Source organism: Neomonachus schauinslandi, chromosome 3, assembly GCF_002201575.2.
Source record: "Neomonachus schauinslandi chromosome 3, ASM220157v2, whole genome shotgun sequence".
NCBI classification, from domain to species: Eukaryota; Metazoa; Chordata; class Mammalia; order Carnivora; family Phocidae; genus Neomonachus; species Neomonachus schauinslandi.
This window is the reverse complement of record NC_058405.1, coordinates 147,890,096-147,910,532: the sequence shown is the minus strand read 5'-3', so window position 1 is coordinate 147,910,532 and position 20,437 is coordinate 147,890,096. Positions and strand designations below refer to the sequence as shown.

The following is a 20,437-nucleotide window of genomic DNA, read 5'->3' as shown; positions in this document are numbered from 1 at the left end:
AAAAAAAAAAAAAAAAAAAAAGAAACTGCCAAACTGTTTTGCAAAATAATTGTCCCCTTTTACATTCCCACCAGCGGTAAGAGAGTTCTAGTTGCTCTTCATTCTCACCAATATCATATATTGACAGTCTTTTTAACTGGTCACCCTAACTGAATGAGTGATGCTATCTCAATGTGTTTTTAACTTGAATTACCCTGTTGAATAATTACATTAGCTCAGTTCCGTGAATGACTAAGATGAATTCCCCCCATCCAATCATTTAATGAAATATAAAGAGCAAGAATATTTGTTAAATTCAAAAAAATTTATTTCAAAAAATTACTACAACGCAAACATGAAATACAACAAGAATATATAATAAAGAGCTTACAAATAAAGCTTGTGAAAAGACTGGGTGTAATGATTCCTTCTAGTAATAATAATTTATGATTCTTTTGACACATGAACCCTTTTTTACAATTAGTTAACAAGTAAGAGAGAGGTTTTAAACTTTGCCTTATCTATATCTCACTTCACATAAATAAAGGAAAATACGCTGGTGGGGTGAAGCTTTCATCGCTTATTGGGGCTACTATTTAAATTTTATCAAGTGTAGAGGCGCCTAGGTGGTGCAGTCAGTTAAGCAGCAGACCCTTTATTTTGGCTTGGGTCATGATCTCAGGGTCATGAGATCAAGCCCTGCATCAGGCTCCATGCTCTGCACAGAGTCCGATTGAGAATCTCTCTCCCTCTGCCCTTCCCCACTTGTGCTCACACACTCTCTCTCTCTCAAATAAATAAATCTTAAAAAAAAATATATCAAGTGTAACATCCAGTGAATAAAGTATATTATATTAACATTTGGAAAAAAAAATTGAAAAAATGATGGCTAAGGAGTTGATAGTGATTGTATATTCACCTTATATTAAATAAACGAAATCAGTCACATCATAATGAGTATCTATATTCTAATTTTATTTTTTAAACTTAATGAGATGACTACAATAGTTGTATAAATATTAAATCTTAATAACACATGATACTAATAAAGTGAGTTCTAATTTTGTAGCATACTAGGGTAGGGTTTCATCTAAATTTCAAACAAGCTCTTAGAAATTCACAGAAGTACTGAATATATAAAATACAAGGAATAAAGAGAATGAAGTAAGAGCAGAGGGACTCTGGAGAGGTCACAGTCATGGGAGTAATATAACATGGAAGATGGAAGAATGTGGAATGGGAATCTAGGGTCTCACACTGGACTTCTGGTTCTGTTGCTACCTAGCTTTCTGACTCTGAGAAAGGCACTAAATCTCTATGGCCTAGATTTACTTAAAATAAGATGAAAACAAAATATAGCCATAGTTTTATTTTCCAGGTATTTTTTAGACTGATATGCAGTTATAAGAAATAATACAGAGAGATCATGGGTACCCTTCATCCACTTCCCCCAATGGTAATATATTACAAAAACTATTGTACAAACCACACCAACTAATACTGATATTAATATAATCAAGATACAGAATAATTCCATTACCACAAAACTGCCTCATCTTGCTGTTTTATAGCCACATACTCTTCGTCTCCCCTTACCACGTCCTTAACTCCTGAAAAACACTAATCTGTTCTCCATTTCTTTAATCTTGTCATTTCAAGATTATAAAAACGGAGTCATACAGTATGTAAGCTTTTGGGATTGACTTTTTTCATTCCATAATTATCTGGAGAGTTACCAAGGTTGTTTCATGTATTAATAGTTCATTCTTTTTTCTTTCTGAGTAGTATTCCATGTTTTGGATATACCAGAATCTGTTTAACCATTCACCCATTATCTGAGATATTTGTAGTTTGGGGTTATTATGAATAAGCTGCTATAAACATTCTATGTAGGTTTTTGTATGAACACAAGTTTTTATTTCTCTGGGATAAATGCCCAAATGAGTCATATGATAATTGCATGTTTAGTGTTTTATGAAACTGCCAAATGGTTTACCCCAGTGTTTGTACCATTTTATATCCCAATAGCTTTGTACAAGTGAACTTTTCCATATCCTTGCCAGCATCTGGTATTGCCACTTTTTAAAATTTATTTTTTATTTATTTATTTTAAAGATTTTTATTTATTTAGCTGAGACAGAGAGAGCACAAGGGCAGGGGAAGAGCAGAGGGAGAAGCAGACTCCCTGTTGAGCAGGGTGCCCAATGCGGGGCTTGATCCCAAGACCCTGAGATCATGACCTGAGCCTAAGGCAGACGCTTAACCAACTGAGCCACCCAGGCGCCTCTATTGCCACCTTTTTTTATTGTAGTTTTTCTGAGAGTTGTACAGTGATACCTCATTTTAATTTGCATTTCCCTAATGGATACCAATGTTAACATCTTTTCATGTGCTATTTGCCATCTGACTATCCTCTTCCATGAAATGGTCCTTTGTATCTTTTGCCCACTTTCCAATTTGATATTTTATGCTGTTGAGTTTTCAAAGTTCTTTGTCTGGTATGTTTGCAAATATTTTCTCTCAGTTCTGGGTAGTCTTCTTATCTCCTGCATAAGGACTTTCACAGAAAAAAATGTTTATTTTTGATAAAGCTCAATTTGCCATGTTTTCCATTTATGGATCCTGTTTTGTGTGTCAAGTCTAAGAACTCTCCCTATCCCTACACCTGAATATTCTGTCTCTTTCTCTAAATGTTTTATAGTTGTGCATTTTACATTTAAGTCCATGATGCATTTTCAATGAATTTTTGTATAATGTGTGAGATTTAAGTCAATGTGCATTTTATTTGTCCACAGAGATCTAATTTCATAAGCACCATTTATTGAAAAGGGCATCTTTTGCATTTTGCATGTGTTGCATTGCATTTGTACCTTTGTCAAAAATCAGTGGGGTATGTTTGTGAGTTGATTTCTGTGTTCTCCATTCTGTTCCATTAATCTATTTATCCCTTCACCAAAACTATAGTCTCAATTACCGTTAAGTATGTAATAGGCCTTGAAATAGGGTAAACCTTTTTCTTCCACTTTTTTTTTTCAAAATTGTTTTAACAATTCTCGTTCCTTTGTCTTTTTATATAAATTTTAGAATCCTCTTGTCTGTATCTACAAAAAAATCTTGCTATGATTTTGACAGGAATTGTATTAAACCTGTACATTAATTTGGAGAGAATTGACATATTTAGTCATAATATGTGACTAGACATAATATGAGAATAGACATAGATTGAGTCTTCCAATCCGTGAAAATGGCATATCTCTCCATTTATCTGCATCTATTTTTATTTCTTTCATCAGCAATTTGTAATTTTCAGCATACAAGTCCTATACAAGTTTTACATCTTAGGTTACATTTACACCTATGTATTTTTTTTTTTTTTTTGAGAGAGAGAATGAGAGACAGAGAGAGCACGAGAGGGGAGAGGGTCAGAGGGAGAAGCAGACCCCCCGCTGAGCAGGGAGCCCGATGTGGGACTCGATCCCGGGACTCCAGGATCATGACCTGAGCCGAAGGCAGTCGCTTAACCAACTGAGCCACCCAGGCGCCCTATGTATTTTGTTTTAAGTAATTGTAAATTTTTGTATCTATGTGTTCATTGCTAGCATACAGCAATACAATTGATTTCTATAGGTTTATTATGTATTCTGTCACCTTGCTGAACTAATTTATTAGATCCAAGTATTTTTTTGTAGAATCCTTTGAATTTTCTGCATAGACAATCATGATATCTGCAAATAAGTAATATTTCTTCCTTTACAATCTGCATGCTTTTGATTTTCTTATTACCTTATTGCCTTTAGAACTTCCAGGACTGTGTTTAGTAAGAGTGGTTAGAGTAGAAATCCTTGCCTAGTTCTCAATCTTAGAAGGAAAGCATTCAGCTTTTTCCCCATTAAGTAAAATTTTACCTGTAGTTTTAAATGTTCTTTATCAAATTGAAAAAGTTTCTTTATATTCCCATTTTTCTGAGAGTTTCTAGCCCTGAATGGGTGTTGATTTTTTTTCAAATATTTTTTAAGCACTGACTGATATGATCATATGTTTTTTCTTCTATAGCCAGTTAATACAGTTGATTACATGGTTGGATATTTGAATGTTGAACAAGATATGTATCCCTGGAGCAAATTCCACTTGGTCTTGGTGTATAATTCCTTTATATGTTGCAGAATTATATTTGCTAATAATTTGTTAGAAATTTTTACATCTATATTCCTGGGGGATATAGCTTGGTCTGTACTTTTGTTTTTCACTGTCTGTCTGGTTTGGTATTAGGGAAACACTAGTTTCATAAAATGAATTGAGGGGTGCTCTCATCTCTTCTGTTTTTTGGAATAGGTTGTGTAGAATAATGTTAATTCTTACTTAAGCATTTTATAGATTCTTCCAGTGAAACCATCTAGACATCAAGAGTTCTCTTTTAATAAGCTTTAAATTATAAATTCAACTTCCTTTTTAGTTACAGGGATATTCAAATTATATATTTAATATTGGGTGATTCATGGTAGTATTTCTCTCAAGAAATTGATTCAATTCATCTATATTGTCAATTTTTTTTTTAATGTATACAGTTATCTATAGTAGCCTCTTATTCTTTTGCTATCTGGAGGGTCTGCAGTGAAATCTCCTGTTTTATTCCTGACATTGGCAACTTGTGTCTTTTTTTTACCTTGTCAATTTCACTAAAATTTTGATATCTTATGATCTTTCAAAAAACCAGCTGTTTCATTAGTTTTCTCTATTGTTTTTGTTTTCAATGTTGTTAATTTCTCCTTTGTCATTTTTATTTTCTTAGTTTATTTTGATGTTTTGTTTTCTAGGTACTTGAGGTAGGAGCTTAGATCATTGATTTGAGACTCCTTTTCTTTAATGTGTTAATTGTCTTAAATTTTTCTCTCAGCACTGTTTTAGCTGCATCACTCAAATGTTGATAACATTCTATTTCATTTACATACAGTTCACTATATTTTAATAGTTGCCTTTGAGAAATCCTCTCTCTGACACATGGAATACTTGAAAATTTCAGCTCTAATTTTTGAAGAATTTGTTAATTTTTAAATTGATTTTTTTTCTTGTTTCAATTCTAAAAATGTTTGAGATTTATTTTATAGCCCAGGATATGGTTTATTTTGTACATGTTCCTTTGGCACTGAAAGACCATATATATGCATTCTGCTGCTGTTGAGTGGATATCCCTATAGCTATTAATCAGATCTCATTGGTTGATGATGTAATTGAGTAATTGAGTAATTCCATATTCTTGATCATTTCCTGTTTAGTTAATCAATTTTGGTAAGAGTGGTGGTGGTGAAGTGTTCAACTATAATTGTGTATTGTCTATCTTGTGTTTCCTTTCAGTTCTATCAGTTTTTACTTCACTTACTTTATAGCTTTATTGTTTGGATATACATGTTTAGATGGCTTTCTTGGTGTTATGACTCTTTTTTTTCTTTATATAATGCCCTTCTCTGTCCCTCATAATTTTATTTTGAAGTCTACCTGTATTACTATACTTTTCCTTTATCTAAGTAATGTTTGCATGATATATATTTTTCTATTCTTTTCTTTTCAATCTTCCTGTATCATCCATAACACTACATTTGCAAGAAGTTTCTTGTAGAAAATATACATCTGGATTAGGTTTTTTAATCCACTCTGACCACCTCTTTTATTTAGACCATTTACATTTCATGTGATTTTTGATAGCTTGCCATTTAAATTTTTCTTTTCTGTCACCTGTTTTCTTTCTCTATTTTCTTTTCACTGTATGATGTGAATTTTTGAAATATTTTTATAATAAAATTTTGATTTACCTGTAGCACTTTAAGTGTATCTCACTGTATAGCTTTTTAAATGACTGCTCTAGGATGTATATATTTATATAACTTATCACAGTCAAATAGTGTTGTCCTTTTTCTAGTTCAAGTGAGAGACAGAAAAGTTTTACATCCCTTCAACTGTCCTGTTAATAATTGCCTTACATATTTCCTATATATACATTTAGAATCACATCAGAAAGTATTTTTTTCCTTTTTTTTTTTTTTAACAAATACTCCCCCTGCCTTCTGGTAACTATCAGTTAGTTCTCTATAGTTAAGAGTCTGTTTTTGGTTTGCCTCTCTCTCTTTTTCCCCTTTGTTCATTTATTTAATTTCTTAAATTCCACATATGAGTGAATTCATATGGTATTTGTCTCTTTTTCTCTGACTTATTTCACTTAGCATAATATTCTGTAGCTCCATCCATGTCACTGCAAATGGCAAGATTTCATTCTTTTTTATGGCTGAGTAATATTCACACACACACACACACACACACACACATTCTTTATCCATTCATCAGTCAATGGACACTTGGGCTGTTTCCATAATTTGGCTATTGTAAATAATGCTGCTATAAACATCAGGGTGCAAGTACCCCTTTGAATTAGCATTTTTGTATTCTTTGGGTAAATAATTGTGTAATTGTTGGATCATAGGATAGTTCTATTTTTAATTTTTTAAGGAACCTCCATACTGTTTTCCACAGTGGCTGCATCAGGTTGCATTCCCACCAACAGTGCAGGAAGGTTCCCCTTTCTCTACAACCTTGCCAACACCTGTTGTTTCTTGTGTTGTTGATTTTAGCCATTCTGACAAGTGTGAGGTGATATCTCATTGTAGTTTTGATTTGTATCTCCCTCATTCATCCCTGGTGAAAAGATGCTGAGCATTTCTTCATGTGTCTATTGGCCATCTGGATATCTTCTTTGGAAAAATGTCTATTCATGTTTTCTGCCCATGTTTTAAAGGATTATTCATTTTTTGGATGTTGAGTTTTATAAGTTCTTTATATATTTTGGATCAGATATGTCATTTGCAAACATTTTCTCCCATTCTGTAGGTTGCCTTTTAGTTTTGTTGTTTCCTTTGCTGTGAAGAGCTTTTTTGTTTTGATGAAGTCCCAATAGTTTATTTTTGCTTTTGTTTCCCTTGTCTCAGGAGACAGATCTAGAAAGAAGTTGGTATAGCTAAAGTCAAAGAGGTTACCACCTGTGTTCTCCTCTAGAATTTTGATGGTTTCCTCTCTCACATTTAGGTCTTTCATCCATTTTGAATTTATATTGTGGTATAAGAAAATGATTCAATTTCATTCTTTTGCATGCTGCTGTCCAGTTTTCCTGTTCCATTTGAAGAGTTTGTCTTTTTCCCATTGGATATTCTTTCCTGCTTTGTCAAAGATTAATTGACCATATAATTGTCGGCTTGTTTCTAGGTTTTCTATTCTGTTCCACTAACCTATGTGTCTATTTTTGTGCCAGTTCCATACTGTTATGATCACTACAGCTTTGTAATACAACTTTAAGTCAGAATTGTGATGCCTCCAGTTTTGCTTTTCTTTTTCAAGGTTGCTTTGGCTATTCAGGGTCTTTTGTGGTTCTATACACATTTTAAGACCACTGGAAAATTCTAGTTCTGTGAAAACCACTGTTGGTATTTTCTATTTTAAATAACAATTTAGAGAGTAAAGATTTACCCATATGTTTGCTTATCCTGTTCTTTTTTCCTTCCTCATGTTCCAAGGTTCCTTCTTTTATTGTTTCTTTTCTATTTAGAGAACTTCCTTTAGCCATTCATTTAGGGTAGGTCTGGTAGAATCAAATTACCTTAGTTTTCCCATGTCTGATAATTTTTCAATTTCTCCTTAATTACTGAAGTGTATGTTTTTTTCTGGCTATAGGATTCTGGACAGTTCTTCCCCCATCCTGGCCACAAACACTCAAAATATATTGTGCTACTTCCTCTTGCCTTCATGGTTTCTAATGAGAAATACACTGTCTTTCAAATTGATTTTCTGCTCTAGGACTTATGTCCTATGTCTTCAAGATTTTTCTTTGTCTTTCGTTTTCAGAAGTTTAACTATGATGTATCTTGGTGTGGAACTGTTTGAGTTTATCCTGTTTGGAGTTCACTCGATTTCTTGAATCTATAGGTTTATGCCTTTTGTCAAAATTGGGAAGTTTGCAACTATCATTTCTTCAAGTGTTTCTTCAAGGCTGTTTTCTTTTTCTTCTTTTTTCTATCTTTCCAGGACTCTGATGACACATAAATGTTACCTATTTTGTTATAGACTCAGAGATCCCTGAAGTCCTGTTCTCTTTTTATATTATTGTGTGTGTGTGCCTGCAGTGTGTATGTGTTGTGTGTCTGTATACATGTGTGTGCATGCATATGCCTAATATCTCTGTGCTGTTTAAATTGGCTAAATTAAATTAAATTTTGTAATCTCTCCTTTTTCCAGGTCACTAATTCTTTCCTCTGTCCTCTCCATTCTGCCACTGAGCCCAGATACTGAGTTTTCAGTTGGTTATTGTAATTTTTCAGTTCTAATATTCCTAGTGGCTTTTTCTTATATCTTCTATTTCTTTGTTTAGATTTTCTATTTCTTTGATAAAATTTTGTACTTTTCAATTTGTCTCAAGAGTGCTTGAAATTGTTTATTTTACCATTCTTTTTATGATGGCTGTTTAAGAGTGCTTGTAATTGTTTATTTTACCATTCTTTTTATGATGGCTGTTTAAAAATCTTTGGTAATTCTAGTATCTCTGTCATCTCAGTGTTGGAATCTACTGGTCATCTTTTTTCATTTAGTTTAACCTGTTCCTGTTTCTTTATATGATGAGTGATTTTCAATCAAATCTTGGATATTTTAGATATTAAAGACTCTAGAAATTATTTACACTGTGTGTTTTAGTGGCTTACTATGACACCACTCCAGTAGGGGAATGGGAATGGAGAGCACTACCTCATTACTCCCTGGTGGGGTAGAGGTTCAGCTTCCACATTTGGCCTCTCTTCATTACTGCTTGGCAGGGCTGGGTACTCTAGCTCCTCATTGTCACCATGGAGGGAGGGAGACTCATTAATACAACATGAAACTGTTTATAAAGTAGTGAATTTCCAGTCTTGTGACATACTATGATTGGTTTTATCAATCTTTCAAGCTTTCAACAATTTCACAGAAGCACTGAAAAAGATACAATGAGTAGATAAGACAAAGGCCCCAGTAAGAGTGGATGGGCTCTGGAACAGGTCACAGTTACAAAAGTAATATAGCATGATGGAACCAATGCTACAATGGTAATCTAAGGTCTTAAATTTTTAATCCTGATTCTGTTACTATCTAGCTTTGTAAACTGATAAACTTACTCAACTTTCCTGGCCTTGGTTTTATAAAGAGGAAAGAGTTTTGCCAATTGGGCCATTATTTATTTTCCTGTTTTAATCCTCCATGATAAGCTACTTAAAATGAGAATTCAAGATTAGGATGGCATGTCAAAAGTTCTACATACATATCAAATCAATTTTATAAATATAGTCCTTATTATAATTAGAACAAATAAAACTTTGAGGTGAAATGATATAATAAAATTTTGAGGAAACATAGCCTCTTTGAGCTCATGAAAGTCATGCATGCTTATAGCTGAAGAAGTAACTTGGACCTCTTTTCAAAGGCCAGACTTCCATATACCTGCAGCGGAATCACTTGGTGAACTTGTTAAATACAGATTTCCTGAGATCAAGCCCCAATCAGTATGAACTTATTTTTTGAAGTAAAAACCAAAGAGCCCTCTTTATGAATATTATATACACTAATAGTTGTGAACCACTGTTTTAGGCTTCAAGAAATTATTTTCAACACTCAAGAAAAAAACAGCTAATATGCTATATCCAAAGAGAATAATGGGTCAAGGAATTTAAATTCTTGAAATCAATTACTAACAATTACGATTAGGGTAAAACAGAGTTTATACTTTTGAAATAATATAACTATGCAGGGACTCTGACAAGCTTATGTTTTAAATAATCCAATAAATTTGGATGGAGATCAAATAAAAACATGTGACACAAAAATTTAACAAGGCTAATATTTATAATGAATTCTGAGTATTTCAAAGGACCCCAAGGCCATTTATTTCTATGTGTAAAGCAAGAAAGAAGGACAACTGAGTTTATTGCCTGGTATAAGTGGTAAAAGGTTATTATATCTTACACATAAAAGATATTCAACAAATATCAACTTTCATATTCTCAATCACATAGAGAAAAACATCTGCAAATGATCATGGTTAAGAAACACTTGGAATATTAAATATAATGCATTCACTAATAGGATAAATTTCAAAAACAACTAGAACTTTATATAAAATGTCTTATAGGGGCACCTGGGTGGCTCATTCAGTTAAGCGTCTGCCTTCAGCTCAAGGCATGATCTCAGGGTCCCAGGATTGAGCCCTGCATCCAGGCTTCCTGCTCAGTGGGGAATCTGCTTCTCCCTCTCCTTCTGCCCCTCCCCCGCTCCTGCTCTCTCGCTCGCTCACTCTCTCTCAAATAAATAAAATCTTTAAAAAAAAATAAATAAAATAAATAAATAAATGCCTTATTGTACATATAATATTGTCATATGGGTGAGCATATTTTTCTGATGAGATGTTCCATAATGTTCATCAAATCCTCAAAAAAGTACTATGATATCAAGAGCTTAGCACATTAGTTTGTATTTTTAGAGCATTATAGCTTAAAAGATACATATAATAACTTGCTCTTTGTAAATTTTTCTATATGGTCCTTTTTTCTATAAGGAAAAATTCATTGAGCATCTATTGTTCACCTAATGTAGGAGTTACATGGACAAATCAAAAAGGTAATTTGCTTTCAAGAAGCTCACATACTGGGGCGCCTGGGTGGCTCAGTCAGTTAAGTGCCCAACTCTTGATTTTGTCTCAGTTCATGATCTCAGGGTTGTGAGATCAACCTCGTACCAGGCTTTGACTCAGTGCGAAGTCTGCTTATCTCTCTGCCCCTCCCCTGCTCATGCACTCTCTCTCTCAAAAATAAATAAATAAATCTTTATTTAAAAAAAAAAAAAAAAAAGCTCACATACTGGAATGAGAGGAATAAATTATGTAAGAGTGATAATAATATTAATCTTTTGCTATTTTTAACAGCAGAAAAATAAGGAAAAAAATGAATTAAGTTCTTTTTCCCATCTAAGCCAATAATGTTGTTGAGGTTAGATGCTCTTCCTTCATTAAAGCCATTAATGGCTGCAATGTGTGCTTGGAATTCATATCTTATGTTTTATAATAGGACGTCAGACTAGGTTATGATTAACATTAGCTTATGCTTATAATCAAGATGTAGGGTTTTCTGAAGATTCCAGATGATTAAAAGAACTATTACAGGACATAACTTTAGAATTCCCTAATTGATCTTACTTGCTGAGAACTTTAGATTACATTTGCAAGCTAACACACATGCATGCAGGCAACACTCATGCACATACAATTCTATTACCTTTCATTATATTAAGTTTTCTGAATAATGAAAATCAAGAACCAGCTTTTCAAAGTACTGGAGATTTTTTAAAGGAGCCATACAGATTTTATTTCCTGGAGTTTAAAATATTTATTTTTATCATATCCATCGCATTCTAGAAAAAAAGAAATACCCTGCTCACCATTACTCTTTGTATTATGTGATTACTAAGTCATATTTGAGATTAAAATTACAAATATATGATTATAAAAGAAATAAATGCATAACATAAGCAGGCATGACGTTCTAAGGAGAGAAATTTGCATGCAAGCTTTATGCCCATGAACATGAGAATTCAGTTAGGGATGAAATCCTGAAGCACATTCTCATGACAGGATGAATCTATTAGTGTAGTTAAGGATTTGCAGACCTTATTCCTTTCCAAATACTTTACTAATGCCGGAAACAAGACAATTCCTGGCTTGTAAAACAGAACAAACCACCCTAAAACATCTGGCATACTTACACACTTTTCGCTGTCAAATACATAGCACAAATGTTTATTTGACTCAGAATCTTTGCATATGAAAGTGAATATCCTCTTGTCAGTTTTGTCATCTGCACAAAATGATATTCTATGAAGCTGGCAATTGTGTTGGACTTCCTGTGAACACAAATGGAAATAGAGTTGAAGAGATTTTTGTCCATTTTCTGAAATACCAGCTTGTGTTAATAACATACAACTTATGACTTTAAAAGTGAAACAATCATCTGTCAAACTTCGGTTTATAATTACATACACCCAAACTTAAACAAATACGTAATGGAGATGGATCTCCCGACTCAGATTAAACTATAGTAGTCATCTCAATAGGACTTAGAGAAACACAAGCAAAATACGAGAGGATCAGAGGTGTGTGGACTTTCTGAGTTGCAAGGGATCTTAAGAGACAACTACTTTAAACTTAACATTTATCTGTATATCTTATATATTAATTTTCAGTCTGATGAGCAGTAATGTGAAATCTGAGTGATAGATCAAATCTCATCACTTAGAAGAACATCAAGGCCCCGAGAATTAAGATACTTCCACAAGGTTACAGAATTAGCAGAACCCTTTTTTACCAGACCATTTTCATTTTATCTTACTTCTCCTCACTAGCATTACAGTTTGAAACATAAATTCATCTTCACATGATTTCCTATGAAACATACTACCATTTCAACCTTAGTTTTCATATTAAATTGTATTTTACATGTCTTCATTTTGAAGGTCTACATGTCAAGCATCTAAATTACTTAATCAACCCTACTAATCAGAAAGATAAATACTGTAACTATATATATATATACACACACACAGTTATAATTTTATATTTTTCATATATGTACATATATATTGTGTATACATATGATACACACACACACACACTATATATATATATATTCTATAACTACAGCATCTGTTACTACACCTTTCCAAGTTCAGGGTTCGATGTGTCAGTTTGATGAGATTTGATCTATCACTCAGATTTCACATTACTGCTCATCAGACTGAAAATTAATATATAAGATATACAGATAAATGTTAAGTGAATTTGTTTATAGTACTGTATTCTTTCCCTGCATACAAACCAAACGTAAGTCATCAAAGGCAAACATAGAAATTAGAATGAGGAGGTATACTATATGACTGTAACATTTTTGTCATTACTAGATAGCTTGATCCACCCATTTCAACAGCAAGAAGGAACAATGCCAAAAAGAGGGGCTCAACTTACTGAGGCATCTGATGAGAACATCTTCCTTTTCTTGTGGTTAGTGCTAAGATGGACAATGGCCACATTTGTCTGAGACTATCCTTCTCCTATACTTTGATTGACTAGTCTTTCTCTTGCTGACATTTTTTTGTGTGTGTTAAAGTTAATACAGTCAATCAAACAATACCATTCAGCCACACTGAAGCTCCCAAATACTGACAGCAGGTATACACCAGTTTATTAACTGCATAATCATTTTAATTATATACAGAGGAAATGTCATTACTACATAATATAGAAAAATGATTCATTTTTTCCCATTTGTAGGAGAAACTACAAGTAACATGAAAACATACCACTTACATAGGCTCGTGGTAAAATGTACACAGGCCCTCGTTCACTCATCAACCAGTATGATTACAGAAAGTCTTTGGTAATGACAGTTGGGAATCATTTTAATTTTTGTTTAGATTAGCAGAGGCATCTTCCTACAAAAGAAGACTAGGAAGCTAAAACTCATAACTTTATTATTTTTTGTGAATGTTTTGTTGTTGTGATAAATCTTTCTGAATTTTAAATGTAGCCCTAATTTTTGATGAGACAGGATAGACTTGGGAACACAAGCCCAGTGAAAAATAATTATCCTTTAACACTGACCATATTTTATTGGAGTTGGAACAAAGAATAAGTAAATCCCCAATTCACTTATACCACCTCTTTCCACCACCGCATAATCTTATTTTGAAGGACAAGTGAGAAAAGAAGAAAGGCAAAAAGACACAGAAAGAAAGATATTGGAGCCAACTGAGATTGCTTTTCACTTCTGTTTTCGTCCATCCAAATGGCATAGAAAAATAGTCTATTCTCTATGAAGTCCATGTTAGATTAATGATGCATTTTTAAATCCTGCCTCATACATGTACATTTTACTATAAATAAATTTATTTTAGGAGCACAGTATTTTTTTCATTATGACTAAATAAAATAAACAAACCAAAATAAAATGAATGACAGATTTTGTTCTGATTCACTTAGATCTCCCCATATAGTGGTTCCTAAATGCATATCTGTGAACAGGCTGTATCAGAGTCACATGGGGTGGTGTTTTTGGTTTTGTTTTTTATGATATAGATGCTAAGTCTTGTTCGGCAGATTCTGAATCTGAAAGTCCTGAGGGGACTCCAGCAATCAGCATTCCCGGGAATCTCCTCAGGGTCCTGATGCTCAGCAGAGCTGGTAAAACCTTTTTTAGGTTATTTTTGTTAGTGGATTCAAAAAATGGTACATTCTATTATGCATGAAGAGTTCAGATACTCTATGTTCATATGTAATATACAGGTAAACAGTCAGTTGCTCTCTATTCAAATGTAATATAATTGAATTAATAAGACATTTCAAAGATTTTAAAACTCTAAGACTGCTTTTCGATTTGGTAGGGATGAAAAGAGATTTTTTTTTTCCTATTGAAAGCTTGGAAAACTATGTTTTTAGGGAAAAATTCAATTGGATCTCTTGAAAATTAGCTATTAAGTCTAGGAAACTGAGACCTTGGGACAGGGAGGAAAAGCTTTTGTGTTACTGATTTGGGTAAGACAAAGATGTAATGCTCAAAACTCAACTGGTTAATCATCTTGAGTTGAATCCCACCTCACTGAGGTTTTGTACATGGGATTTAGGATCGGGGAGGAAGTTACATCTGGTAGTCAAAGTTTAGAGAACAGAGTGATATGGTTGACAGCTGTCAACGGGCAGCCTACTACTATGGAAGACTTATTATGGGGGACTTCAGAATCACCAACTGATAACACTGAGCTGTATTTGCAGCCCCATGATCCAGCTCTCTGTCTCTTTTTTATACACACACACACATATACACATACACACAGCACATATTAGTGTTGCTCAATTCTAAACACTAAAGAAGTTCTCTCTATCCTCTGCATTTAGTCGTATTTCAGCGCGGGTTGCCAACGGCTGCCTTCTCACTGTGTCCTCACATGACCTCTCCTCTGTGCTTGCACATCCCTGATGTCTTTCTTTCTTTATCAGAACACCAGTTTTGGTAGAGGAAGGCCTCATTAAGACCACATGTAACCATAATTACCTCCAAGTATGGTCCCATTGGGGCTTAAGAGAATTTTGGGTAAAAACAGTGAAGTCCATAACAAATCCATATTAATGAATGTGAAGCCAGAATGGGTTATATTTAAATTTTTTTCATTGGATTTGTAGGGGAAAGGGCTCTTAAATACAAGAACTTGAAGTTCACAATGCATTATGGGCTGAATTATGCTGCCCCAGAATGCATAATGCTGAAGCCTTACCACCCCTCCCACACCTCAGAATGGGACTGTATTTGAAGATAAGGTTTGAAAGTGCTGATGACATTAAAGTGAGCCCATTAGGATGGTCCCTTATCCAATCTGACTGGTGTTCTAATAAGGAAAGGAGATTGGACACACACAGAGACACCAGGGGTGTGTGTGCACAGACGACCATGTGAAGAGGCAGCAAAAGGGCTGCCGTCGGCAAGCCAAGGAGAGAGGCCTCAGAGGACACCAAGACCACTGTCAGCGTAGTCTCAGATTTCCAGCCTCCAGGACTGTGAGAAAATAAATTTCTGTTCTTTGAGCCACCATGTCTGTGGTATTTTATCATGGCACCCTAGGTGAACTAATATGCACTGATTATGTCTCCAGGCAATAAGAGGCAGTCCCGAACATTTTAATAAACAACACACAGCTTTTGTCTCCTCTCAGGGAACCACACTTCACAAATCTCTTTCACAGCACACAAAGAAAAATTCCTGAAAACGAGACCAAACACTATTAAATACACTTCTATCCCAAACACAGACCACTCTGGAAGCACTCCCAAAAGTTGTTTTTCCTCCTAAAAATTCTACAGAATTTTGAATTGTTATTAACTGAGAACTAACCAGTTCCAGTTGGTAACCAATCTTATTTATTGAAATAGGAACATAACCTCAATGAATGAAAGATTAGAGTGCTTCTGACATTCAAAAAGAAGACTTACCTTTGTTTTCGGTTCTAGAATTTTTACTCCATATATTGATATTTGCAGCTCAACTTTAGGAATTTTCTGGCCTTCGGATTTCTTGATATGTCTTGCGAACTACAAATGAAAAGTTATTCAGAAAACTATAATTCTGTTTCCATGGAAAATGAACACACACACACATATATAATTAGATGTGTGTGTGTATACATATATATAATATATATTTGGAGTTTGTATTCAGTGCTGGACTTCCATTAAATAATTATCCATTACAAAGTATTTTATAAACCCTGAATAGCTTCAAAATATTTAGTAATCATAGCAATCTACCATTACTAGCATTAAATTCAGATATTCAATAACCTTTTTAAAAATTTTAATACTTCTTCCATTATATTTCAACAATTAGAGTCATACTAACTATCAAGAAAATGCAAACTTTGTGGGTGGATCTTTTGTTTTTAATACCTTTAGAGAACTTACAGTTCCCCAGTGTTAGATATACCATCTTTGTCATTTCTAGATACTTACTTCATTTTGTAATGCCATCCTTCCCAATCAAATCAATGAATGAAAAGAGACAGATTACCATATTTAAATTGAAGTTAAGAACTGAAATAATTATCCCAGCTAAAAGACTAAGAACTAGACTCATTCTAGAATTACGAGTATCTTAAAAACCTAAACATTGTTCCACCGTTTTCATAGTAATATTTATTGTAACTTCTTATTGAATTGGTAAGTGTATGCAAATGCCTGTTAGGTTTTTTTATAAAATAAAAAAGAAAATCCCAACATTCGTGCACTTTGTAAATGGGAGTTTCTGCCTCTCTCCCCTCATTGCCAGATTTAGTGGTGGAAAAAATTACAGGAGCCCAGTTAAATTTGAATATTAAATGAAGACTTAAAACTTTTATTTTAGAATACACATCTACACTCCATATATAAGTGTACACACATATAATGCATACATGCTAGTTAGTGAAGTATGTCCCATGCAATATTTGGGACACATACTTACACTAAAATATTATTCATTGTTTATCTGAAGTTCAAAGTTGACCAAGCGTCCTGATTTTGGCAATGCTACTGTCAATGCTGCTCTGTCCCTACTTTACTTCTTTCTACCATCCTCCTACCTTTCTTTTTAAGAAATGGGGGAGGGGGGGGAAGGACTATGGAAAAAATAAGATATTTTTCTCCTCTTCTAGGGCCTCAAAATATTATTTCCCTACTATTATAATGTTTTTTCAGCATATGGATCATCCTCACTTGACTCAAAATAGATTATATGTCAGGCAGGGTGGGGTTTCAGTCCTCTTTCGTATGTCATATTTATTGGCATTGTGCATTTCTCTCTAATTTAGGACAGATGTGAGTACACATGTTATAGTTCAGTCCTAAAGCACAGAGTGGTTAAAAGCCCTTTTGTCTTTTCATGGCTTTGCACTGCCCTCAGAATAATATAATTAATGCATACACAAATGCCTTGAAGTGTCCACCTTGCTATCCTGGGGTGGGGGAGTACAATTTATTTCATTTTGGGAGGTATAATTTTTTAGCTTGCTATCTGTCCTGTTCGATGAATGCAGGCAGCTCTCATTTTGCATCCAGAAGTCTTAGATTCTGCACATGAACTGGACGAATTTGTGCCAGATAATTTTTTGTATGTCTTCAAGAAACATGTTTTGTTTCAGATCTTTAAAAATTATTCCAACTCTCTCCCAAAGAAAGTAAGATTCAGTTTGTTTATTTTCCCTTCAGAATCTCCTTCCTGTATTGGCATAATTAAAACAATTTGGGGGTTTTCACATATGAAGGCTTACAAAATAAATCAGCGGCTTCTATCTGTCTCTGTGAATGCATCTGAGCACAGCCACTCCAATCACGGGCTGCAGCAGCAGGCTAAGCTGGCCTCCTGGATGCTGCTCTCTTCCAGAAACAAGACACTGAGCAGTGGCTCTTGTTTTTCCACATCTGGCCACCACCATTCCTGCGACCTCTTCTAGTTTCCCAAAGTCTGTCACAGAACAACCACTAATACTAAACCTCATTGAGTAACTTCTTTCCTGCCACGAAAAAGAAAAGAAGAAATCATGTAAGAAATGAAAAAAAGGAAAAAGTGGGGGCTATAGATAGAGGAAGAAAACAAAACAAAACAAATAGGAGAGGAAGGAGGGAGGAAAACGAAAACAAAATAATGAGATAAAGAAAAAGGAATAAAATATCTGATGTAGGGGCTTTGAGATCTTTTTCTCTGCTTCTTATCAAGATGAAGTAATTGTGCTCAAAAAAGATTTATAGGTCATCCCATCCAATACCCTGGTCATAAAATGGGCTTGTAGCAGTCAGGCTGAGAATCTAGTTTTGCAGCTACCCACTAAATAACTCTTTTCTTTTGCACAACACATTTTCTACATTAAAAATAATAATAATAATAAACTTCCCAGTTTTACTTTCATGTATATCAAGGCTTATAATGGCTATTGGCTTTGATTGTTGCACAGTGGTTGTAAACAATGATGCCTAAGGTTATATTTGCTCAATCTGTATTTTAAACAGAATATTCTCACTCCTGTCCATTTTTTTTTCTGAAATCAAAGTTACTGCATTATAGTTTGCATGTCCCCTCCAACTCAGTGTGTTTTGCTAACTCAAAGTCTGATAGACCTCTTAACTGTGTTCCAAAATACTTCTAATTCACATGTTGAAGACTGCTTGTCATTCTTACTTACATTATATTCTTTTGTCTCCCTATTTACTACTTGAATGTTAATGCTTGAAGAGCCTTTTTTGCGAATTTCTTTCCATTTTTGCTTCAGTGGATTCATTTCTCGGGTCGTCTAGATAGTGATCTACCATAACAATTTGTATATGATAATCCAATAAAAATTATTCAAAGGGGGTAAAGCCTAAGCATCCTGGAGGATATCTGGATACAGCAAACAAACAGAAACAAGCCTTGATCACCATAAAAAGATGGGGAAAAATGAAGTATTACTAGAAATTCATAGTTAAGTATATGTCACTAGTGAGTAGAACAGCTAAAGAAAATTTCTTACAGAGAGCACTACTGGGTTTCAATAGCACAATCACACGATTTCTATTTATTTCTCAGAGGACTTTAAAAAGATGAAATCTAAGTACACTGCTGGGGGAATATACATTATTAGGAAAGAAAACCAATGAATTTATTACTGTGAGTCAAATATTCAGAGCTACTCTTCCTCTGTGGCTCTTAAAAATTGTTAACTTAATTAAGCGTATTCCTAGGAATCAGCTATGTATGTATGTATGCATATAATTAAATTAAGCTCTAAACACTTTATTAATTAAATAACTGGTTATGAACACAAAAACAGTGTTATGCTACACAGAGAGAGTGAGGTCAAATGGAAAAAGACCAAGATTAACAGAACTCAGCGGCAATTCCCAAGGCCTCCTTCGCTGAGGGAGCTTCACGTGATTTTAATTTAGCTGTATTGGGGTGAGGGATCTCTCCTCTAAAATTGGGATCCAGGAATGCTGCTCCCCTGCTTATCTCCCAGGGAAACTAAGAAGTTTTGGATCTATATATCAATATTCATCCACATGTAAACATCACAAGCAAACTGTTTATAAAATAGATTGTATCCTCTGACATTTGTACTAGTTGTATAAATAAAAATAAGTAAAACACCATTAAAAATGAAATTCATTACAATAACAATACTACTAAATATACAGAAGGTGAAAGGGTTTTTAAATTATTACATTTTGGAAAATCTGGTATTTTCTTAAATCTTGGGTTAAAACATGATTAAGAAATAGAAATGGTTGAACATGATTGAGAAACAGAAAATATGTTGTTATGGCAAATACGAAATCTGAAAGTAAAAATTTTAACACTTATAAAAATTATTTTAAGAAAAATTTATAAACTATAAATTCTCTACAAAATGATAGAAAAGTTGTATGTAACAAAATCAAAACTTTAAAATTTTTCTCAAAAAATAATCAGGCATCATAAAACACAGAAACATGAAAAAATACAAAGCTGAAAATATTCTAAGTATCCATCATCTTATATTAACCCTAAATTTTAAATTCTTGTCAGAAAACAGTACAAAAAATATTGCAAAGCTTTGAAAAATGAGTAAATATAAATAAAATATTAACTTATGTAGCAAGTAAAATCAATACTGAACTATAATGGATAAAAAAGCAGTCAGAATACATATGCTTAAGAAAAGTAAGCAGGAAATTAAAATGGGGGATGTGTACACAAAATAGAGTTAATGAGTTTTGTTTTGTTTTTTTTTGGTAGAGCCATAGCACCACCTTCTGGCCATTTCTACATGACAACAGAATTAAAGGGGAGCCAGGGTCTACATTTCTAAAATAAAT

At 33.8% G+C, this 20,437-nt stretch overlaps 1 protein-coding gene across 5 annotated transcripts in view; it reads right to left on the bottom strand.

Moving 5' to 3' along the window:
• The window catches only part of GULP1 (GULP PTB domain containing engulfment adaptor 1), a 109,523-nt gene that overhangs the window by 39,610 nt on the left and 49,476 nt on the right, over nucleotides 1-20,437 (bottom strand). For 2 of the 5 annotated variants that reach the window (XM_021703073.1, XM_021703074.1), the window contains exons 4-5: nucleotides 16,067-16,165; nucleotides 11,797-11,934 (exon numbers count right to left, since the gene is read on the bottom strand). The exons of 1 other annotated variant lie outside the window; for it this stretch is intronic. In XM_021703073.1, the coding sequence (XP_021558748.1) occupies nucleotides 11,797-11,934; nucleotides 16,067-16,165 (237 nt within the window). The remainder of the gene's footprint in view (nucleotides 1-11,796; nucleotides 11,935-16,066; nucleotides 16,166-20,437) is intronic. 2 more of the 5 variants (XM_044913358.1, XM_044913359.1) reach the window with 1 other exon arrangement.